This window comes from Sarcophilus harrisii, chromosome 2 (assembly GCF_902635505.1).
Source record: "Sarcophilus harrisii chromosome 2, mSarHar1.11, whole genome shotgun sequence".
NCBI classification, from domain to species: domain Eukaryota; kingdom Metazoa; phylum Chordata; class Mammalia; order Dasyuromorphia; family Dasyuridae; genus Sarcophilus; species Sarcophilus harrisii.
In genome coordinates, this window is record NC_045427.1 from 16,041,295 (window position 1) to 16,065,579 (window position 24,285).

At 41.4% G+C, this 24,285-nt stretch overlaps 1 protein-coding gene across 1 annotated transcript in view; it reads right to left on the bottom strand.

Moving 5' to 3' along the window:
* Nucleotides 1-24,285, bottom strand: part of DOCK5 (dedicator of cytokinesis 5) — a 236,457-nt gene that overhangs the window by 7,121 nt on the left and 205,051 nt on the right. Inside the window, exons 42-51 of the mRNA XM_031949649.1 lie at nucleotides 22,331-22,412; nucleotides 21,073-21,157; nucleotides 20,210-20,296; nucleotides 14,628-14,804; nucleotides 7,784-7,867; nucleotides 7,355-7,492; nucleotides 4,022-4,188; nucleotides 2,016-2,184; nucleotides 967-1,105; nucleotides 432-547 (exon numbers count right to left, since the gene is read on the bottom strand). Coding sequence (XP_031805509.1) covers nucleotides 432-547; nucleotides 967-1,105; nucleotides 2,016-2,184; nucleotides 4,022-4,188; nucleotides 7,355-7,492; nucleotides 7,784-7,867; nucleotides 14,628-14,804; nucleotides 20,210-20,296; nucleotides 21,073-21,157; nucleotides 22,331-22,412 — 1,244 coding nt within the window. The remainder of the gene's footprint in view (nucleotides 1-431; nucleotides 548-966; nucleotides 1,106-2,015; nucleotides 2,185-4,021; nucleotides 4,189-7,354; nucleotides 7,493-7,783; nucleotides 7,868-14,627; nucleotides 14,805-20,209; nucleotides 20,297-21,072; nucleotides 21,158-22,330; nucleotides 22,413-24,285) is intronic.

Sequence of the window (24,285 nt, forward strand, 5' to 3'; positions counted from 1 at the left end):
CTTATATATAAACATTATAATTATTATACTATATAATAATAATCATTATTATTATATTATATAATATTATATATATTGAATATTATTATATATTATATAGTTAATAATATTATTAATATTCTTTATTAGTTAACCACTCATGACCCTAGAAAATTCTCCAGCAAAAGGTACTGGAGAAGGGATTTCCCCAACAGGAGCTCCTCCAATCCATCAATTCTCCATGGCCCATTCTCCATCCTACCCTTGCCACCCTGTTTTGAGGAGAAGATGGGAGACGGGAGCTCCATTTTTAATGGGAGGATCAGGCTGCTTGTTCCAGAAGTGAAACAGAAGCCAGTCGAGTAGGACTGTCTCTCCTCAAGGCAGCCTGGACAACTCCACACCAGCAAAGTGAGGAGTCACTCTGGAGCACCATCAGCTTGATCGCCTACCTCTGTTGAGTTCCTCTGGCTGCTGCTCTCGTAGGGCTTGCTCTTTGGAGGGGGAGGAGGGGGTAATGTCTTTGAACCAGAAGACATCAGTCCATCTACCTGCAATGTTGGAGAGCCTGGAAGGGAGGGAATCAAAAGTTGAATAAGCAGAACAACATCACTGAGACGAGAGCCTTGGTACTCACGTTCTGAGGACCCCTTTCTACTCATCCCTTTTAAAATTCCCAAGCTAGTACTTTGCTCTTTGTTTAAAGTTTCAGCATTTTTTTTGCAAGGAGATCTGGGCCAAGTCCCTTTAGTTCTATGAAACACAGTTTCCTTACCTGTAAAATAGGGTAAGAAAACTGTAAAATGGGGATAATGATACCTACGCCACTTAAATTTATAAATCCTACAAACGTAGGCATTGTTGCTGTTACAACGGCAGTACCTTCAATGGCACCCAACAACTCTGTCAGACCCCCGTACAGCACAGCCCCCAGATGGTCGTGTTCCATCCCCAAGAGTTGGAAAAAGGAGTGTAAAGAGAACTTACTTTGGGTCCTGGGTGTTTTTGGGGTCAGTGGGGGTGGGCTCAGGGGGACGGCCGAGGGCAGGGATGAGCCATGGAACAAGGTCAGCCGGCTGTCCACCAACTGGAGACTCTTGGGCCTTTGGACTTTGCTAGTAGGACTCTAAGGAGGGAAAAGACAAGGAGGAGGAGGAGTAATGACACCGGGATGGAGCACTCCCTCTGGGCCAGCAGGTGATGGAGAAAGTAGGGACAGCAAGGGCCTTCATCATCTAACCAAGGAATAACATGGAGTCCAATCATGGCTAAGGCTTTGAAAGGATCGGTAAACAGCAGTGGATGCTCAGCGGAGTCTTCACAGAAGAAAGGAGCATCGATTTAGAACCAAAGGGACGTTTGAGGCCGTTTCATCCACACACGGTGCCGTGTTACAGATGAGGAAACCGAAGCACCCAGAATTAAGTGATTTCCCTAGGGTCACACAGCCAGAGAGGGTCCGAGGTAGTGCAGACTCAAGGCCTAGAGGTTTATGGTGTGATATAGTGAACTGGACCTGGGTTTAGGAATATCAAGAGTTTACTCTTGCCCCCCTAGATACTTTTAATCTTGTGACTCTATTTTCCCGTCTCCTTATAAAATTAGGGGACAGATTTAGGGGAGCTCTAAGACTATTTCCAACTCTAAATCTATGATCTTCTTAGGGCTCCATGATCCAATAGTTTTTTTATCCAGCCTTTCCTCCCAAGAAGGATTGCCTTGGCCAGATAGAGCCAAAAGTGGCTTGTGAACTCCCCAGATCTCCCCCTTTGGCCCCACTTAAGAGAGGAGGGGACATGGAGCTCAGGGACTGAGTCACGGAGCAGGGATGCAGAGGACTGCAGGCTAAGGCATGGGTCTGCTGGCCGATACCGTGGCAGGAGAGCCACAAACTCCTCCAGCTCTCAGTGGCACTACATCTTTACCTACAGATCCCTCGGGCTATTCCAAACTTAAAAGGAGCTTGGTCTGACTCTACCTGGAAATCAGAGTCATGGAAGCTCCAGAATCGGACGCTAGGGCCCCTGTCCACTTACCAGCAGGTCAGCTTCCGGCTCTCGCTCCGCAATGACCTGGGATTTGCTGATATTCCAGTCTTTCCGCTTGAACTTGCCGATCCTGTTATCGCCGTCTTCTCTGAGGGACAGGTCCTCCACCTTGGCCCCTGACGAAGCCCGCCGCTCCAGGAGGGGCTCTAGGATGGATCTGTCGTCCAAAAAGGCAAAAGAACACAATCTCATCTCCCTGTTCCTTTCCCCAGTCCTAGGTCCTTGAGGACCGTCGGCCTTGGAATGGTTCTTACAGGGGAGGGAGTGTCATTGGACCTAGCAGGGGCTTACTAAATTTTGTTAAATGGAACTAAATTAATAGAATCAATTGATTTCAACCCCAAATTATAGACTTTTTATATTTCCTTCTTGTGGAGGAAAAATGCTGAAAAGAAGGTCAGGTAGGTGGTAAATAAAGCGTCAATCCTGGAGTCAAGAGACCTGAGTTCAAATCTGGCTGCAGACACTTCCTAGCTACATGACCCTGGGCAAGTCACTTAATCTTGACTGCCTTAAAAATAAATATTACAAGGGTCTGCATTTTGATCTCAATTCTGCTAAATACGCTGTGGTACTTTTGGTCAATGAAACAGGATCATCAGCCTTGCCTTGCCTTCCCTCACCTGTAAAGCTCAGATGAGAAAATATATATACAAAACTGAGACACTTAGACAATATAAAGGAAATTATCCGGCATGTTTTATAACTGTTATATGTTGTTTCCTTTAATTCAACCGAAGTCAGTCTCACGTAAAAGAAAAGCCCCACTGCTTGCTGTTTGATCCCTATGCCAGCCTCTTCCTCTCTCCTCCTGCCATTTTGTCAACTCTAAGTGAGGAAACTGAGGCAAACAGGGTTAAGTGACTTGCTCAGGGTCACACAGCTAGGAAGTGTCTGAGGCAGGATTTGAACTCAGGAAGATGAGTCTTTGCCAAGAAGAACCATCTAGAAGGCGTGGATGCACCTGAACAACAGCAATACCACGTCCCAGGCACTTTGCCAAAGGAGATCCAAAACCAAAGGGAGCCCTGCCCTCAAAAACCTTCTAATTTTTAGGAGGCTGCAGTGTCCATGAAACGGAGGGTAATTTTAGGAAGGAAAGAACATGAGCAAGAGTAACGGTTTCTTGTAGAGTAGGGGCGCTTAACTGGGAGCTTGTGAACTTTTTTTTTTCCTGAAGTAATTAGGGTTAAGTGACTTGCCCAAGGTCACACAGCTAGAAAGTGGTAAGTGTCTGAGGCTGGATTTGAACTCAGGTCCTCCTGACTTCAGGGCTGGTGCTCTACCCACTGCATCACCCAGCTGCCCCTGTGAACTGTTTTTTTTTTTTTTGTTTGTTTGTTTTAAATATATAATTATATTACAATCTAGTAGTTTCTCTTGTGATCCTGCGTATTTTATTTTATGCATTTAAAGCCACGAGTCTGAGAATGAGGGCAAAGTTTTCAGAAGACCGTCAAAGGGGCCGTGACACAAAAAGGTTATGGAGGCTTGTGCAGGGGCCGTGGGGTCGGGGCGACTGAGGAGGGAGAGCATTCCGAGCACGGGGGGCAGAGGCACGAAGGCAGGCGAGAGTTCTCTGCATAAGGAACAGCGATGAGAACAGAGGACTTGGAGGGACAGAACGCGAAATACGAATGTCATGAACATTTTGTTTTTGTCTTTTTTCGTGGGAAGGAGGGATGTGGGAGGAAGAGAAAATAGATTTTTGTTAATTAAAAATTAAAGAAAAGAAATAGGCATGGAAAAGTAGGCGGAAGCCAGATTGCAAAAAGGCTTTAGATACCAAATTGGGGAGATTGTGTTTTATTTTAGGGGCAATAGGGAGCCATTGAAACTTCTAGGGTCCAAGTAACAGAGGAGGATGTGTATCTTGGGACGACTCTTTCTAAGGACATAATGATGTTACAACCCTAGAAAGCTACATGTTGTTATTTTTTCACCAGCGGTGAGTGTGACCAAGGGCTCTGTTGTTATACAGAACAGCCACTCACCCATCTGATCCTGGTCTGGAAGGAGTGCTATCCGAGGATGTGGAAGAGGTGGAAATCACCGAGGAAGCCACCGACGTGACAGACAGTCTTCTGAGGGTGGAAGACATGATGTACGGCAGCACCACAGAGCCCGTCCTGCTCTGCTTCCTCTCTGTCAAGGTGGGAGGCTGAGGGGGCATAAGAAACAGCAGGTCTGTGGGCACAGTCTTCATTAGAGTCATGGACACAGTTAGAGCAATTTCCAGGAGGTACCAAGGAGGAAAAACAGAAGCAAGAGCATCCCTTCTAAGGGAGAAAAACAGAAAAGGAGGGGAACAGGCTGTCAGGAAGAGCTTTGATCTAAAGTCTAAGGACTGATAATGATAATGAAGATGAAGAGGTGGGGAGCTACAGGTGGGGCATGTTGCTCTGCCATATGCAGTTGATGTTCCTTTTGCTCCACTTAACTCCTTCTCGTTCCATGTTAAAAGCGTGGGTTCTATGGTTGGACAGTTATTGGAAAGTGCAAGTGACGTAAAAAAAAAAGCACCAACGATACATAAAACAAAGCAAAACAATATCTTAGCTACTAATCAAGACTTAAAAATCCTGGTCCTTCTTCTTTCAAATGTCATTCAAATGAAAATTGTAGGAAGTAAGAAAGAAAGACTCAAAGCGATGAGTGATGGAACCTCTTTAGTTACGTCTTGGAACATCTATCTCCAATTATAGTCATGTATATTCTATTCTCCTCATTTGATCACATGTCCACTCAGACAAATCTCATGTTTCTCTGAATTTTTAACGCTTCTCATTGCTTACCATACCATCTCATTCCCTTCCTTTCATAATATAGTCCACGATTCCTGGGTACCCACTTTGTTTCCCTTTTTTTTTTTGTTTCCCCACAAAGGGCTGCTGGCTATGTCTATGGAACTCACTGTAGAACTGAAATAGGGTCATTAGTTTAGAACTAGAAGGGTCCTTGAGTCACCAAACCCAAGCCCCTCATTTTATACGTGAAAAAAAGTTAAGATTTATTAAAAGTCATCCAGGTAGAAATATGGGGACTGGTTTGACACAATATTTTTTAAACTTTTTTTAATTCTTTTTTGTAGCTTTCTGGGAAGGGAGGAGGAGAGAGAAATTTGGGAATGATATAAAACCAAAGTATATTGACTAAAAAGATCTTTTAAAATTTTAAAAATTCTATAAACTTTTGGATGTATAAAGCTGAGAGCTTAGAAATTAAAGACACGAAACAGGAACCAAACTTTCTTAAGCTCCAGACATATTGTAATTATTGGAGGAAATGAGAAAAAAAGCCACACTAGTGTCTAAAATGAAGGAAATGAAAGGGGGCCTTCTAGAGCCTATAGGGAGGGAAGGAGAGAAAAATCAAAGAGAAGAGATTAAGGGTAAGAGTGTTTACAACTGTGGGGGAGAGAAATCTGAAAACCAGAGACTTGAGAATGAAACAACCCATGCCATTGAGAGAATGGAAAGGAAAAAGAAGTAGGCAGAAAGAGAAATCTAACTGGGCCGCACAATCTCAACTTCCAAGGACTGAGGGAAAACAATGAACTGGGACTTCTAAGACTTAAGTTCAAATCTGGACTCTCTCTACCACCTGGGTGATCTAGGGTTGTTTCCTCATTTGAAAAATGAAGAAGGTTTAGCCTAGAAGACTTAGGAAGGTCCCATCTGGTCCTAGATCTGGGATCCTATGATCCCTCCATCCAAAGCACAGTGGTGGTGAATCTGAAGCACAGATAAATAGATTTGTTTTCCATCAACATTGAAAAATGACTGCAACATTCAAAAGGATATGTAGTAAAAATAGCAACAACAATTATAATAATAATGATAATAATAGCAAGTATGTATATGGTGCTTTAAAGTTGGTCATTCAACCCTTACAACAATCCTGTAAGGCTGGTGCTATTATTATCCTCATTTGAAGTTGAGGAGATTAAATTACTTGCCCAGGGTCACACAGTTAGTAAATATATGAGGCTGGATTTAAACAGAGCTCTTCTTGTCTTCAAGCTCAGCTCCCTGGCTACGAAATGCTCTGGATGACTGCCATTTTATAATATAGTTTGAGATCTAGCCCCTTTTTATTCCTATTTCTCATCATCATTTCCCTTGGTATTATAGTTTTTTTTTTTTGTTGCTATTGCTTAAAATACAGACGGATAGAACAATGAAACAGATCAGACGAAGGGGGACAATAATAAACAGCAGTTCTTAATAACCTAGTGTTCAATAAAACCAAACCAAAAATTACTTGGAAAGAACTCCTTATTATTAAGATCTGCTGGGGAAATTGGAAAGCATGCTATCAGAAACCAGGCTTTGACAAATCATTAGATTTGGAAAGATTAGGATAGATTAGGAAAGAAGTTGATTATGCAGCTTTTAGAGGGAAGGGCAAGAGAGGTAGAAGGAGTTCGTAAGATATTAAGCAAATAGATGAAGGAAATTACAAAAAATAAAAGAGATTATCTTGATGGTATGAAATTGAAAAGATGACAAAAGATAAGCAAAGTTAATGTTGCAGGATTTATAGACAGGCGTGCTGATGCATTGTTGATGGAACTGCGAGACTGTATTCTGGAAAGCAATTTGGAATTATGTAAATAAAATGACTGAAATGTCACTATTCTTTGACCCAGAGATTCTCCTGTCATTCTCACCTACAAAGAGAAAGTTCTCATAAGCACCAGAATATTTATAGCAGCACGCTTCACAATAGAAGAAACTGGAAAAAAAGGAGATATTCATGGATTGGAAAATGACAAAACAAACTGTGGTGAAGGAATGTAACAGAATATGAAGTCATTGTAAGTAAAGATGAATTAAAAAGTTGCATGAAAAGATTTCTATGAACTGATTCAGGTTAAAGTTAGAAGAGCCAAAAGAATATTAAATACAATGTCTACAGTGATGAAAATGGAAAAGAAAAGATACAAAACAATTAAAAATTAATGTGGTAAAATTACAAAGGACAAAGTTAGCTCCAAAGAAGAGCTAGGAGAACATGCTTCTCCTAGCTCCTTTAATAAGCTGGAGCAGATCATGGATATGGAACATTGTATATTGATGATTTTCTATGTATTGATCAGTTTTGCTGATTTTTTTCTTTCTTGTTTCTCTCGCTAAGAGAAGGGAAAGAAAGATACCTGAGAAAATCTAGTTGTTGAAAACAAAAGACATAAAATCTCTTCGAAAGCAATAAAGACATTAACAAAACATTAAACAAAAGAGAGAAATCAGGGGACGGGTATGAATTTAGCCTGGAGAGCCCGGAGGTCGGATGCTCAGATTGTCTTGCTCTCAGACAAAGCTTACCAGAGTGATGACTCCATAGAGTTTCTCCACCTTCTCCCTGAGCTCCTGGAAACAGGTGGTCAGTCGGTCATGCAACGGCTTCAGCTGCTCGGTCAGCTTCTCTCCGTGAATTCGGATTCCTTCTCCAAGTAGGGGCATCTGGAGAAGTGAACACGGGAGCAGGGAAGAGGGAAATTTAAGCATGGAGATTGCCACATGAAAGGGCAAAACACGGTCTGGTTCCTAATCGCACAGTCTATCAAAGGGTTGAAGAACTAGAAAGAATCTCAGGGACTTAGTCTGGTTTACTTGTTTTACAAACCAGGTAACTGAGGCACAGAGTGGGAAAGTGATTTGTGCACTGATCTGCCCAAGGCAGGCCCTGCATGAATACGATTCCCTGCCCCCTAGAAGTCGCTCCTCAGGAGCCCGGTCACCCTGGGTGTGTACCTGTAAGGCAATGAGGCGTTTGAGCAGCTCAATCTTCTCCTGGTCTTCTGGGTGCTCCTGCTGGTACTTCTCTGTGAAAAAGGCCTGGGGGCATAGGGCAAAGAGGAAGGGATTATGACCTTTATTAGCTATGCTTAAGATTTCCCTCATCTGTAAAATGGGGGTAATGACAGATTACTGGGGATGTTGTGAGGACCAAATGAGATAATAATTGTAAATGCTTAGTATAGTACCTGGCACATAGTAGGTGCCATATAAATGCCAACTATTATTACTAATATTATTACTATTAATACAGAGGAGGAAACAAATGAGAGAAAGCATGTGAGTCACTTTGCAACCAGTCTCTGGGCCACCATATATATGTGAGCGGCTACTATGAATGGGCGCTTTGGAGACTTGGATCCCAGGCCCAGTGCTGTGATACACACATTAAAGAAAATCCATGTATGGTCCCATATTTAAATGATGAGAATGATACAGAAACTCAAACTGGAAACATTTCCCTTCTATATGGACCATTGGTTTAATGTCTCAAATCTGAAGACGAATTATTGTTTAGTCATTTCAGTCACACTCTTTATTGTTGTTATTGTTTAGTCAATTGGTCTCATCTGACTCTTTATGACCACATCTGGCATTTTCTTTGCAGAGATACTAGAGTGATTTGCCATTTCCTTCTCCACTTCATTATACAGAAGAGGAAACTGAGACAAACTGAGTGAAGTGACTTGCCCAGGGTCACACAACTATTTGAACTCAGGAAAAAGGAGTTTTGTATATGTGGCACTGTGTCCATCAAAAGTTTCTAGAGAGCCTTGAAAATGTGAATTTCTTTCTTTTTTCATCCATCCATCCATCCATCCAGTCATTCATTTAATCTGTAAACCTATACTCAGTGTCTGTTCTGTATAGACTATTATGCTAGTCACTGAATGAGATGCAAAATTATGAAAGGCACAAATCTTACACTCAAAAAACTTATAATCAGTTGGGAAGAAATCTTCCCCTCAAACAAAGACATAATTCTTGCGCTCAAAAAACTCATAATCCAGTTGGGAAGAAATCTTCTCCCTGAAAGAAGCCTTAAATCTTATGCTCAAAAAAAACTTATAATCCATTTGGCAAGAAGTCTTCCCCTCCAAAAATGTAAGCAAACCATCTCACTACAAAATTGGTTATTAAACTAGATAAAACATATGAGAAACACATTTCTTTTCATAGATATCAAGACCACTAGCAATGACCAGACTAAATAATCAACCAAATATTTATTAATAATAACAATATTAATACTATCAAATAGTTATAGATAATTAACTAAATAATTAATTTACTTCAATTCAATTTGACAAGCATTTATTAAATAGCTACTATGGGCTGATACTATGCCAGATGATGGGGATACATTGACAAAAATGAAACAGTACCTGACCTCAAGGAGCTTACATTCTGATGGGGGAGAGCATGTAAAGCACAAAGTAAGTACCAAGAAATTCCAGCGGGTGGGTGAGGGTAGTGGGTGATTGGGAGCAGGAAAAGGAAGTGGGGATTCCAAAAGGCAGAGGTGATTCAGGAAACCATAGGGGACTGTGCAGTGAAGGTCAAGACAAGAGGGATGGCCTGTAGACCAAACTAGAGAAGTTGAGAGTGAATAACAGAAAATTAGTCAGGAAAAGTTGGTTGGAGATGGTCTAAATGGCAGACTAAGGAGTTATATTTTGCTCTAGAGGCACGAAGGGAACCACTGAGTCTTGGGAGGTTGTGTAGTCATTCAATCAGATATGTGTTTTGGGAAGGAACCAATTAGGGGGCTATTAACAACAGCCCAAACTAAAGGTGATGAGTGCTTGAAGTGGGATAGTACAGACATGAATGGGCAAAAGGGTACATATTCAAGAGATGCCATAGAGGGAACGCTGACAAGACTAAACTGACTACCACAAGTGACTAGATATGGGCTGAGTTGAGGTGGAAGGGGAAGAGTTGCCAGTAATTCTGGGAAAATGGGGAAAATGATGGGGGAGAGGATTCTGGAAAGATGGAGGAGTAGGTGAGAAAATTTCAGCTCTCCAAATTTCCTCCACAAAAATGAAAAAGACAGAACATTGCCTGAGAGGGAATGTAGAGCAGTGGAAATAAAAACCAGAGTAAAGATGCAGTTCTTTTAAGACCATTTGAAAAGATCCCAGGAAAGACCTGACCTCCAGGGCTAGAGGTTCTACCCAAGTAAAGTGCAAACATTTCTAAGCTGACTTTGTAGACTCAACAACCTCTTAAAGGCAGCTGGGTGGAGAGAACTTAGAAACTTTTGCTTCACAGACAATGTGGGGGGGGGGGTCTGACTGATGGATGAACAGGAGAAAGCTGAATGACCTTCCACTACTTAGGGACAAGGACAAGCTATGTTGACCAGATGTGCTCTAGGATGTGATTGCAGAAGAGAAGGAGCTACCACATACCTGATGAGTGCAGGAGGGAGAGGCTGGGACCCTGCTGGCTCTAGGAACTTGCTTACCTCAGTACCAAGGTAGAAAGGACAGCTGTAGTTTCCCACCACCAGAGGACTGCAAGGAGTACCATCATTTGTGGGGTAGTGTGGCTAAGGACCTTGGCTTAGGAGTTGAGAGAAGAGCCCAAGGTTGGGCCCCCAAAAGACCTCAGAAAATAATAGTAGATAGGGCATCATTCCCCATCCCTCAGAACTAGAATTTAATAACCCTAATAGTAATTAAAAACAAAAGATAAAGAAGCAAAAATAAGAAAACAAAGGAAAAAGAACTCTACTATTATGAGAATAGAAAAGATCTAGGTTCATATTGAAAGTAAGATAATGGAACTGAAAAGTCACTCCATTAACAATGAGAAACATCAAATTGTCTCAAGCACAAAAAAGTTTTTGGAAGAACTTAAAAACGATTTTAAAAATCAAATAAGAGAGATCAAAGAAAAGATAGAAAAAAAGAGCACTCCAAGAAAATCAAGAAGAAATAATATAAGAATAGTCAGACTTGATTTTTCTTGTACAACATGATAAAAGTTGAAATATATATAGAAGAACTGCACATGTTTAACATATATTGGATTATTTGTTGTCTAGGGGCAGGGATAGGGGAAGGAAGGGAGAAAAATTTGGAACACAAAGTTTTGCGAGGGTGAATGTTGAAAACTATCTTTGCATATATTTTGAAAATAAAAAGCTATTATTAAAAAAAAAGAATGGTCAGACTACCTGATAGGGGCAATCTAAAAAAATTAAAATGTGCCAGGAAAGATAAAAAGGAATAATAATCTCATACAAATGAAGTATAAAAGGAAAAACTGATAAAGAAGTTTGTAGGGGAGATGGTGGGTAGTACAGGAACTTTATTCTCATTGGGAATAGATTAAAGAGGGAACAAAATATACATCCAAAAGAGTATAAAAATCTTCTAAATTTAGAAAGAAATAAGATGGTAAGGAGATAGGGCCAGGGGAGATAAGAAAGGAACTCTTGGATGAGTGAGTAGATAAGGTCTAGAAGTGCAAGATAGCAGGTAAATAAAGCAGATTAATGTGGAGGGAGAGGGTAAATAAAGTGAGGATTGTGAGGTAGAGGGCAGATAGGAAGGAGGAAAATACACAAGTAATTGTAGCTTAGAATGTAAATGGGATGAATTTATTCATGAAATGAAAATAGCAGATTAAAATTTGAATTCAACAATATGTTGCTTTCAGGAAACATTATAAAAATGACAGATACACACAAAGATAAAACAAAGGGCAGGAGTAGAATTAATTATATATTAAAAAAGAAGGGGTAGTAATCATGATCTTAGACAAAGTTAAGGTTAAAATAGATTTAATCAAAAGGAAAAAAAAAGACCAATAGGAAAAAAACTACTTTCAGCAATGTGATTCAATATTGGTTTTAAGCATTTGAAATAACTATACAATATAAAATACCTGGGTATATAGCTGCCAAAATAGAAACTGGAACTACTTGAACATAAATTTTTTTATACAAATAAAATCAAATCTAAATAACTGAAGTACTATTTATTGATCACAGGTAGGTAAAACCAATATAATTTTTAAAATGATAATTTTGCCTGGCTAATATTTTTATTCAATATCATCTCAATTAAATTACTAAAAATGGTTTTATTGAGTTATGGAAAAAGTAACATTTATTTGGAAGAAGGTTTAGAACGTCAAAGAAAAAAAGATGTAAAGGAAATATCAGACCTTAAACTCTCAAGCATTATTGAAATGTAAAATGGATAATTTTGAATTTTTTAAGTTAAAATTTTCTTGTATAAATAAAACCTATGTAGCCAAAAAGTGGAAAAATGCAGAAAATGAGTGGTCTAAAATTTTTAGACAATCTTTCAGATAGGATGTGATTGGGTTATTGCTGTGGTATAGGAAATGATGAGCTAGTTGATTTCAAAAACATGGAAAGACTTGAACATGTTAAGAAAGAGACTATCCATCTTCACAGATAGGAGGAAATAAGTATAGTATGGCATAAGGTATACAATATATGTATCTATGTATATAAGTATATATGCCTATATATGTATATGTTTATAGATACCTTTGTGTATCTATCCATGTTTAATTGTAGTCTTCTTTGGAGGGGAGTGTAGGGAAAAAATTAAAAAAATTTACAGAAGGAAAACATATAAGGAAGCATTGAAAAAGTGGACAGTTTTGAAAACAATGTGTAGTATTTATTATTTGAATTCAAATCACTTTTTGAAATGGAAATTTATTGTTTTATATTGAATCCTCTCTCATGTTCTACAGTGTACACACAATATTTTTTCCTTTTCTCATTCTGTATTTGTTTAAAATAAATTTAAAAAATTATTGGGCAAAAAGAAAGAAAATGGGCCCTCCACAGAGTTTTGCACAGCACCGGGACTACAGTAAGTAGGTGCTTAAAAATGCTTGTCATCTTAGGAATCACAGAATCATAGACTCCCAAATGGAGGGTCTCACTTGACTCAATTGGAATGAGAAATGGGAAGTAGAAAGGGCTGGGGAAGATGGTGATGTCTATAGGGAAATACAAGATTAAAAAACAAATGATGAAAAATCATTGTGGAATAAGAGTTTCTGCTGGCAATCTCTGGATTAGCTTTAACATTTTTTTTCTTAAACTTTTATTATAAAACTTACCCCCCTTCCTTGTCTACCACAGTCTCATTTTTGAAAGAGTTTTTAACTTCAAAGGCCCTTCCTTTCCCTTTTCCGTGCTGCAAAAACCACCCATTATTAAGAGCAAAAGATTTTTTTTTAAATGAAATGATGAAAGTAGATGATCCATTTCATGTGGGAAAGTCTATAAGCCTCTTCCTGGGACTTGGCAGAGAATGGAAAAAATCTGGATTTCAGGAAGGGAAATTTCAAACTAATTGTAAACCTTGAAAATGGCTAAGCCAGATCATTCCGTTCTCTCATCTCCAGTGACAAGTGTTTTTTTTTTTAAAGGTCCTCATCTGCCTCTAACTGTCATAATAATTGAAGGGACCTTGGATCATTCAGTCTAACCCATAATGGAAAAAAGAGCCTTTTCAATGTCTCCATAGATGACTAGTCTCTAATACTCCCCCCTTGTACAGTCTTTGGTTTAGCCCCCTCATGGTCTACTTGCAGTTCTGCACACAGCGCTCCATTTCCCATCACCAAGCTTTTGCACAGATCGTATCCCAGGCTTGGAATATCCTTCCTTCTCACATCTACTCCCTGGAGCGTCTGGCTTTCCTTAAGACTTAGATCCCTTGTAGGAAGCCATGGTTAGTGCCCTCCCTTTCAGTATTGCTTTGTATCTACATTGTATTTTTGTATACATTTACTTTGTATAACAAGCCTGTGTTATTATGTACATGTTTTCCCTTTTTGAATGGAAGCTCCCTGAGGGAAAGCTTTCTTTGTATCCCTAGCATTCAGCACATAATAAGTGCTTATTGATTTCACTTGACTTTTATCCTGGAGAAATTGAGTTGGGAAGGCAAATAGAGGGGATTTTCCTTAGGTACATTAGCAAGTTGTGTTTGGAGGATCCCTGGAGGACCTAGCTTCACATCCTGACTCTTCCAAAGAATATTTCTGAGACTTTGGTGAACCATTTACCTCCCTCTCCCTGGCCACCTATAAAAGGAACTTCTTGATCTATAAAGTCTCCAATGATTCCGAATCTCTAGCGCCATGATTCTAACCCTGACCATGATACTGACTGGTTGTATGAATGGGGATGAGCCTTTTAATGACTGTCTGCCATTAGCAAATGGATAAATTGAAAATATTTTCCCATCTCCTGGGAGAAGGAGTCAATTAGTCAATGGACTGTGCTAATGCTATAATGTAAAAGAAACATGTTAAGTCCTACAGATCACTAATCTTTACATGCCTGGACCTCCTGCTCTGGGTCTCCAAAACCTTGGTTACCTTATTCACTTAATGTATCTAAACCTGGGCTTTAGCCAAATGCTACCTCCCTGGCCCTTTCCCAACTGCTGACATTCTATCACTCGTATCCATCCGCCTCCATACTGCTTTGCAGTTCTGGGAACATAACCCAATCAATTCCATCATTTTCTAAACAAGTATGTCAACCTATTGGCCATGGTACCTACAGCTGTAATTTTCCAACCCAAAGTATATGTTCCTGGGCTCCACCTCTCTATATGTGTTACCTTTCCCTATTAGAATGGAAGCTCCTTGAAGGGAAAAACTATCTTGATTTTGCATCTGTATCCTGAATGCTTAGTGTATGATAATTCATAAAAGCTATCCATCTATCCTTCCATCCCTTCATCCCTCCATCTATCCCAGTTCTATGAAGATCCTCGCCTACCTTTTCATAGTTGGAATATCCACCCATGACAGCAGGGTCTACAATGCCGTTGAGTAGCATGGAGAGGGGGTGTACGGAGAGCGAGCGGTCCCACGCATGTTGTTGGACACTATTACTGATCTTCTCATTGGTGAGCTCCATGGTCTCAATGGCGTTTTCCAAGGGGCTGATTTCTTCCTAAGCAGTAAGAAGCAAGAAAAAAGAAAAAGGCCATTTATGACCCACTTATTGAGAAAGACCTCAACATGGTAGGTCAAGCAAAATAGTCACATTTAAACCAGGGGATAGAGTGGTGTTTTGGAATTAAATTTAATCTTCTAGAATCCCTATTACATTAATTAATTAAAGATACCTAATAGGTTCTCCTACTTATTGGTTGTGTGACCATAAGCAAGTCCTCTATTTTCTTGCTCCATAAAATTAGAAGATTGACCAAAGTAACCATAAATGTTTTATCTAATAAAATTGTCTAATAACATTCATTCTCTTGCTCCATAAAATGAGAGGATTGACCAAAATAACCAGTAACGTCTTGTCTGTCTCTAAATCAATGGAAAGAGTAGAGATCATGGTTTTGAAACCTACTTGTGTATACTCTGAAGGCCCTATATATGTGATCCTTGGTAAATCACTTTAGCTCCACTGGGTCTCAGCTTCCTTCTCTGTAAAATGAGAGGTTGGACTCATTGGTCTGTAGGTAACTTTCTGTTCTGGATTGATGGTATCAAAGAAATGCTATGAAAAATGCAGGGAGAGGATGAGAATTTTGGGCTGGATGGTAGAGTGCCTGGGAAATCGTGGAAGACCTCATGGAGGAGGTGGCATTTAAGCTGCCCTTAAAGGATAGGAAGGATGGCAAAAGGCACAGATGGTGTGGGAGGAGGCCATTTTATGCATAAATGAAATTTATGCATTAAAAATAAAAATAATTAAAATACATTAAAAAATAAAAAAATTACATTAAAAATTTAAAAAAATAAAAAAAAATACAGAACATAATTATAGTCATTATTCCTCAAGCTTTTGGGGAGTAGGAATTGATGAGTAGAAATATATAGGGGACCTCTTCCAAAGGATCTTCTGCTCTATCTATGTTGCCTTAAATGACTGAGTCAGGAAGTCAGGAAGTGGTTCAGTCATTTTAGTTCTGTCCAACTCTTTATGATCCCATTTTAATGATTTTTTTTGGTAAAGATACAGAAGTGCTTGGCCATTTCCTTCTCCAGCTCATTTTATAGATGAGGAAACTGAGGAAAACGCAGTCAAGTGACTTGCCCAGGATCATACAGATAGTAAATGTCTGAGGTTAGATTTAAACTCAGGGAGATAAATCTTCATGATTCCAAGCACTTAGTTGCTAGTTCCTAGTTGGAACCTATACTCCTAGTTGCCCCGTTAATTAACCAATTAATCAATCACCTAATTATTCCCACCAATCAGGAAGTCCTAGGCTTAAATTAAGGAAGTCCCTTCTCTCCCTGAAGTGACTGGGGCAGGGGTGCCTTAGTGCACACAGAATAGACCCTGAAGTCAATTCAAATCCAGCCTTAGACACTGATTAGATGGTGATCCTGGGCAAGTCATTTTTCCTCTTTCTTCCTTAGTTTCTTTCTCTATAAACTGTGTTAATAACAGCATCTCCTTCCCAGAGCAGCTGTGAAGATCCAATGAGATACCATTTATAAAGTGCTGAGCATAGGGCCTGGCACACAGTAAGTGCTACATAAATGCTTATTCCTTTCCCTGAGCTCCAGCCAACTCTCTAGGACTTATCTACCCAGTTATAGATGGGTTATAATAGACAGTGGCGGTTGCACTACTGACTAAATCAGTGCTCGTGGGACCTTAGGCTGTTCCCAGTGTAGGAGGGTACAGTTGTTCTGGACTCAGGGGGCCTGCCTCAGTCTCCAGCTCTTCCAGAACATAGAGAATTTTAGAGCTAGAGTTGGGAGGCCCCACAAGGGTGATTATAAGGAGTTCAACTACTTCATCTGACAATGAATGAAAATTAAGATTCAGAGAAGAAAATGGAATACCCAAGGTCACAAATAGTCCATATTGGAGGCAAGATTCAAACTTACTTCATCTTCCTTCCTTCCTCATTTCTTGTCTGTCTCTCCCCTTCTCTTCCCCCTGTCTTTTTCTCTCTGTGTCATGTCTTTCTTCATCTCCATCTCTGTCTCTTTCTCGGTTTCTGTCTCGTTGTCTCTTTCCATCCCTATCTCTGTCTCCTCTTTTTATCTGTCTCCCTTTATCTGTCTCTATCTCCCTCTCTTTCCATCTCTGTCTCTCTCCATTTGTCACTATCCCTCTTTATCCCTGTCTCTCTTCACCTCTGTCTCTCTCTGCATCTCTTTCTCCATTTCTGTCTCTTTGTCTCTTTCTGTCTTTTTCCATCCCTGTCTCTGTCTCCTCTTTTTCTCTGTCTCTTTCTCTCTCGTCACCTCTCTCTTTCCATCTCTGTCTCTCTGTTTATCTCCATTTGTCTCTATCCCTCTTTATCTCTGTCTCTCTTCACCTCTGTCTCTCTCTGCATCTCTTTCTCCACTTATGTCTCTAACTAACTCCATCTCTGTCTCTCTCTCTCTGTTTCTCCCCCACCCAAACTTCTCTCTCACGCTTCAGACAGCTCTTCCCAGAAATGGAAGATACAATGGAAAATGTAGCTGATTAAAAAACAAACGATATCAATCAAATTTTATTTAAAAATAATTTTTCTGGAACTGAACTGAATTATTCACCAGACTTGATCCTGAAAGACTTCTGGGTATTTCCCAAAATTAAATCTCCCCGCAAAGGATGAACATCTGCAACCTTTGAAAATATTCAAAACAATGTGCTGTGGAGTCTGAAAGCAGCCACCACCCACGTTTTGAGCAATAGCAACTCTGGGTGAAATAGATATAAAACTGAACATACAGTTCTTATGTGCTGGTTAAAAAAATCACGCACAGTGCTTTAGAATCACAGCTCTCAGACAAGGGATTTGATGGAATAAACTGACCTTCATCCAGCCCCTACTGTGTACAGAGCATTGTCCTAGATGGGAGGGGCTGTGGAAGGGATGCACAAAGGGTCCCTCCATGTCCCCGGAGAGAACTTAGAATCAAGGATGGTCTGGAGTCGGGAGAGAGTATGGCCAGGATTATCTGGCTGAAAGGGAATAATGAGCACGTCTGCTCGAGGTTGTGAGTGAGGGAACTAGAAGGTGAGAGAGGAGAGATGCTGCAGATGCAGGAATGATGGGAAATGTACACCCAGTTATGAGGATGAATAAGATCGCCAAGGGCTGGGATGTAGAGAGAAGGAAAAGAAGAGAAGCGGGGGTAAGGGAGAGGAGGGGAGAAGACAGGAGAAGGAAGAAGAGGAAAGGGGAGAGAAAAGAAAAGGGAAGGGAAAGGAAAGAAGGGAAGGGAAGACAGGAGAAAAGAGAAGGGGGAAGGGAAGAGGAAAAGGAAAAGGGTAAAAGAAGGATGGGAAAGGAGAAAAAAGGGAAGGGAAGGAAAAAGGTCAGAAGAGAAAGAGAGCCCTTAAGAATACCCACCTTGGGGGATTTAGAAGAAGACAGAAGGCCGTACAGGAGACAGAATCTGGAGTTAAGGGAAGTAGGAGGGGGCCAGGAGACTATGGAGTGACTTAGAATCCAAAGGAAGAAGGAGGATCCAGAGGAGAGGGTGACAAAGGCTGTAGAGGGATCAAATAGGATGAGGATTGAGATGAGGCCCTTGGATTGGGAGCTCATTGATGGGGTTATAGTCTGGTTTTTGTACAGTGGGGAGAGAAGGATGTGGGTATGAGTAGAGCAGAAAATGAAGGGCAAGGAAGAAGGGGAGAGAAGCCAGAGTGGCCAGCTGGTGGATCAAAGGGAATCTATTTTGGACTTGGGGAGACCTCCTGGTGTTGGTCTGTAAGTGGGACACACCTGGTCCTAGAAAGGTGAGACTGATGATGTATGAAAAAGAAGAGAAGACTCCTGTCCTCAAAGGTTACTGAGGACTCGGCAGAGGGATCATATTTAGCCTGGAGGAAGGAAATCTTTTTCCAGGAGAAAAGCTAGAAAGATTCAGAGAGACAAGAAGCCCCCGAGGCTAAATTTGAACCTGGGCTTCCTGACTAAAAGTGCAATGTTGTACATCATCTGCCATTCATCATGGGTGCCGGCCTCACCCTTGTCCATGAAGCAGAGGATCATAACAGGAGAACAGAGGATGGATGTTCATCACAGGGGATGCTCATAAGAGAATGTAGGGTGTTCACAGAATATAGTGTGTTCATAATAGAAGGTAAGATGTTCATGGAAAATGTAGGATGTTCATAGGAGAATAGAGGATGTTCATAGGACAATGTAAGATGTAGGAAATAGAAAAATGAAGGATGTTTATATAAAATGTAGGATGTTCACAAGAGAATGCAGGCTGTTCTTAGCAGAATGTAGGATGTTAAAAGAAAAATAGGATGTTCATAGTAGAACGTCCATTGTAGAATGCAGGATGTTCATAGAAGATGTAGGATGTTCACATAACCTAGAATGTTCATAGAAGAATACAGAATGTTCACAGTAGAACATAGGATGTTCACAGGAGAATGTTCACAGTAGAATATAGGATTTTCATAGTAAAACATTCATAGAAGATGTAAGATATTCACAAATGTAGGATTTACAAATGTAGGATGTGAAGAACGCAGAGTGTTCACAACAGAACATAGGATGTTCACGGTAGAACATTCATATTAGAATGTAGGACATTCATAGAAGATGTAGGATGTTTACAGAATATAGGATGTTCATAGAAGAACACAGAATGTTCACATTAGAACATAGGATGCTCATAGGAGAACATAGGATGTTCATGATAGAACGTTCCTAGTAGAATGAAGGACATTCATAGAAGTTGGATGTTCACAGAACATAGGATGTTCACAGGAGAACGCAGGGTGTTCAGAGTAGGACATACAATGGCAGAGCCAGGAGAGGCCACTGAAGGCAGAATGTCACATCTCTCAGGGACCTCAGTGGTCGTCATGGAGACCAATCCTTTCATTTTCGAGATAAATAACATGAGACCTGGAGAGAAGTGACTTGCCTAAAGTCATCCAGGTGACGGTGCCACGGACAGTTGACTTAGGGGTTTAGGGGCCCAGTTGTGCAACCGAAGAGAGAGGTCAGGGTTGTTAACAATGCATGTGGCAGGGGTTCAGCCAGCAGTGGCCGTGTCCCATCAAAGCCTCAGAAGTGGAACAACTGAAAATGTGGGAAGGAATTTTTCTTTTCCCCAATTCTCCCCATGAACCAACTTGGTCTGACTTGGCTGCCACCAGCACTGGGTCTGTGCCTGCTGCCGGGGTCAGCCAGGCAGGACTGGGCCAATTAGTGGCTTTAATTACAGCTGAGAGAAATCAGATGATTAAATAATTAGAGTTTTCTGTACACTCTAGAGATATAGTTTGTGTCTTTCTTTAGCAAAAAAGCAGGCTGCTGGAACACAACGCTGAGGGGAGGGAGGGAGGAGCAGGCCTAAGGAGGCCCGGGAGCACCCTTGGGGTCCAAGAGACGTTCCTGAAGGGCCCAGCAGAGGACTCACCGTGGTGACCTGCTTGACCTCGAACCACTTGAGAATCCCAGGAAAGGTGTAGGCAGTGGTGTAGGTGGTTCTTTCGATCCACATGGTCTGAAAGCAGAAGGGAGCAAAACATCATCAAGCAACTTAACAAAATCTAGCCTGTAATTCCCAGTGGCCTGCCCGGAGAGTGAGGGTGAATTTCCCCTAAAATATTTGAATCACAGAATGTAAGAGCCAGGAGGGACTCTAGAACATGGGACAGGAGTGGGGGGAGGAACTCTAAAAAAGGGAAGGGAGAGTGGGGAGGAACTCTAGAACATGGGATGAGGGAGTGGGGAAGAACTCTAGAACATGAGATGGGAGGCTGGGGAGGAACTCTTAAAAAGGGAAGGGAGAGTGGGGAGGGACTAGAACACAGGGGGTGAGAACTGGGAGGCTTCGAACAAAGTATGTGAAAGCCAGGAGGGACTCTAGACCATAAAGATGGGAGAGTGGAGAAGAACTCTAGAACATGGAGTAAGGAAAGCAAGAAGGCTCAGAACACAGAATGTCACATCTGGGAAGGCCTTTTTAGGATACAGAACAAGAGACACACACAGATTGTAAAGACTGAAGGGGGCTTGAAAGGATAGAAAATCTAGAAAGGATAGAATGAGTTTCTGAAATACATATGAATGTTCCCTACACATGAAGGAGTCCTGAAAGCACAGAAACACAGAATGTTTGACCACGGGGGTCAGGGTCGGGAATAGAAATCACATCATGGGGGGCCATCCCTTTTTTCTTGTGCATAACCAGCTCGAGGAGAAAACAGAGACGATGTGATCATTAGGGTGTGAGGGCTGCCATTTGTCTGTGAGGTGAGGAGAGAACATGGAACTCACTGCAAACTCATTGTCTGGATCCTTTTCTCCTTTCCGAAAGGGCCGGGAGTGCTGGAACTGCTGAACCTCGTTGGCCCTGTAGTAGCTGGAGAAGAATGGCAGAGTACCCATCACTCTCCTCCTAACAGAAAGCTCACACACCATTTTCAGAGCACCTTTTTGTTTGCAAAGCACTTTACAGGAGCAGCTTGTGTGACTGTCATGTCATTCCTGTGAAGGGATTGCTATTGTCACCCCTTCCCCATCTTATAGATCAGGAAATTGAGACCAAGAGAGGTAAACGGCCTTGCCTGGGAGCCAGGAAAAGCCTGAGACAGAATTTTAACTCAGCTCCATATCACCACCTAAGTGCTTCTACAACCCAAATTTGCTGCCTTTCTAGGCAGTCTTTCATAAATCCAGATGTTTGGGCAGCAAGGGAGCTTAGAGGTCTGCTATCCAGTAATAAAAAGGAGAATGGCGATGGCTGGTCCCTACATGGTGCTCCAAGTTGGCAGAACAACTCACAAATGTTATTTCATTTGACAGTCAAAATCATCCTGTGACTCTGGGTTGAGGGGGAACATTATTCTGATTTATGGATAAAAAGTTGAGGGACTTGCCCAGGTTCACACAGCTAAAGTGTAAGGGGTCATCCAAGAAGCAATCTAGCCATCTTGCTTCTGACATGCTGAGTGCTAAAGCAGAACGGCTTTAGAACAATCCTTACAATGATGACACTGGTGGGAGCCTTGGGGACCCTTTCAGTAGTTGGGTCACACTGTGGGGAGTGATCTACCTTGGTGAAGGGAGATTCCATACTAGGAGGTCTCCATGTTAATGATTTCCAAGTCTAAGACCCCTCTGCCCCCACAGACACACTGTAAATACGTTGGTACCCTGCTCCTGTCCTTGTGATTCTGTCATTTGCCATGCATACCCAGTGCTTTCTAGCCCATGACCAATCACTTTGTGTCCTCCTGAAAAATATAATCTCCTTGAGGGCAGAAATGGACTCACTTTTGTGCTTGTACTCCCAGTGCTTAACCCAGTGGCTTGTGATTCAAATCAATAAGCATTCATCATGCACCCATTACATATCTGATAATATTGACTGGTTGAGCTGAACTGGACAGATACCCCCAAAGGCTCAGTGTGCTTAGGGAAAAGGGCCCTAGTCTTTCAGGGCTGGAGGGCTTGCTAGCTAGCTGTTTGGGCCTTTTAACCGAGCCATTCCATGATTCCCACCAAGAGGGAGGTGGGTTTTGTAATCACTTACTTCAAGATCTGCTCTGGCACAGGTTTGTCCTTATAATTTGGAGGTAGGTTCATCACGGGCTTCACTGTGAAGCACTGCATGTCTGAGGCTTTGGCTAAGGAAGCAACGTGGGAGCCCGGTCCTTCAGTCTATCCCCCTGCTTCCACCCCCCGAAATGGCCATTCTTCCCCTCTTCCCTTTTCCCAGGGACAGGACGGCTCTATTATTCACGACCGATCTATTTTACTAATCCAACTTCCTATGGAGTTTGTGGTCAACAATCTTGTAGGCAGCCCTGACTCGAAAGCCTCATGAGAAAAATAGGAATCAATAAGACAACAAAGAAAAGCCCGTGACCCATTCTCCCAATTCATTCCTTTGGATAAGCCTTCATATTCCTTGTCAGGAATTAGAGGGGTGACTGTATTTCCCTTCTTGTTGGCAACAGAAAAACTCCCAAGACCGCAGCTGAGAGAAACATTGAAGGAAGAGGGTCTAGCACCAGAGATTTCAGTCTGGATGACTCTGAATTCACATCTCTAATACAATATTGAATAGTAATGCTGATAGTGGGCCACCTTATTTTGCCCCTGATCTTACTGGGAATGCTTCTAGTTTATCCCTCTTACATAGGGTCCTTGCTAATGGTTTTAGAGAGATGCTACTTCATTTATATCAGCAGATCTCAAAGAACGCCTTGGTCTTGTTGACAAGCTCTTTATCACCTGTTCTCCCTTCCTAGACTTTTTATACCTTATATCCTGTCCAACCACATACTCTTCAGTCCAGAGACAGCAATCTCCCCGCTGCTCATCCAATGAGACCCTCCATCTTCCACCTGTGGGCATTTTCACTGGCAGTCCCCCGTGCACAGAATTCCCTCCCTCTTCATGGCTTCCTTCCAGTCTCAGCTAAAGTCCCAACTTCTATTCCCTATGCCCTTCTAGGAGCCTACTATGAAGAGGGTGAAGAGAGGAAGGCTTCTGTTTACATGCAAAACTGATTTCTGCTCATAAACTAAAGGAAGGGAAAGGTATAAGCATTTACATAGCACCTACTATGTGCTAAGAGCTTTACAAATATGTTTCTCATTTTCTCACAATAAGGTAAGTGCTATTATTATCCCCATTTTTAGTTAAGGAAACCAAGGCAGACAGAGGTTAAGGGCCTTGACTGGGGTCACATAGATAGAAAGCACGAGAGGACAGATTCAAACTTTCTGATCTTTGGTGATCAATATGAACTTGTGATGAGTGATTTGATTATTTTCCCCTGAGTCTGCCCTGTTAGGACCATCTGAAATGACCTTCAAAGAATCCTAGAGCAATGAGATGGAAGAAGGCCGACTGGAAAGCTAAAGCAAAGACCTCACCAAGTTCTCTCTCGTTCTTCTTTGTGGTCCATAACCCCAAGCCCACCTTATTAGGGTCCTTGAGGCTCTGGTCCTTTGTCTTGCTTCTCTCTACTTTCTCTATCTCGCAGGATTTTATCACTGAAGTTTTAATTATTTATCAGGGTTTAGTTATCGTGTCTATTTAGGTGATTCTCAGAACTATCCACCCAGCCTCAGTCTCTCTCTTCAACACCTCTCAACAGGAAGTCAGTTTTTTTCTGCCCCAATTTGCCCTTCATCCAAACTTCCCTTCCTCCATTGATGGAATCATCCCTCTTCCAATCAACTAGATTTCTAAACTTAGAGGTGACCTTGGATTGCTGACTATAATACTCCATAGGAAGGTTGATTAATAAGATACACCGGTCATAAACAATACTGTCCTTCACTTTTCTTCGTTCCCCCCATCAGATCTGTTCTTCGATCTTGTTTATCCAGCCTCCACAACACACTTTGAATCCATCTCTTCGTCTCTGCTCATCAAAGGCCTAACATCACTCAAGCCACCATAATCTCCCTTCTTCCATAGTTCCTGATAGATCTCCAGTTTCCCTCCCTACTCCAATTCATTTTGCCTTGGTTG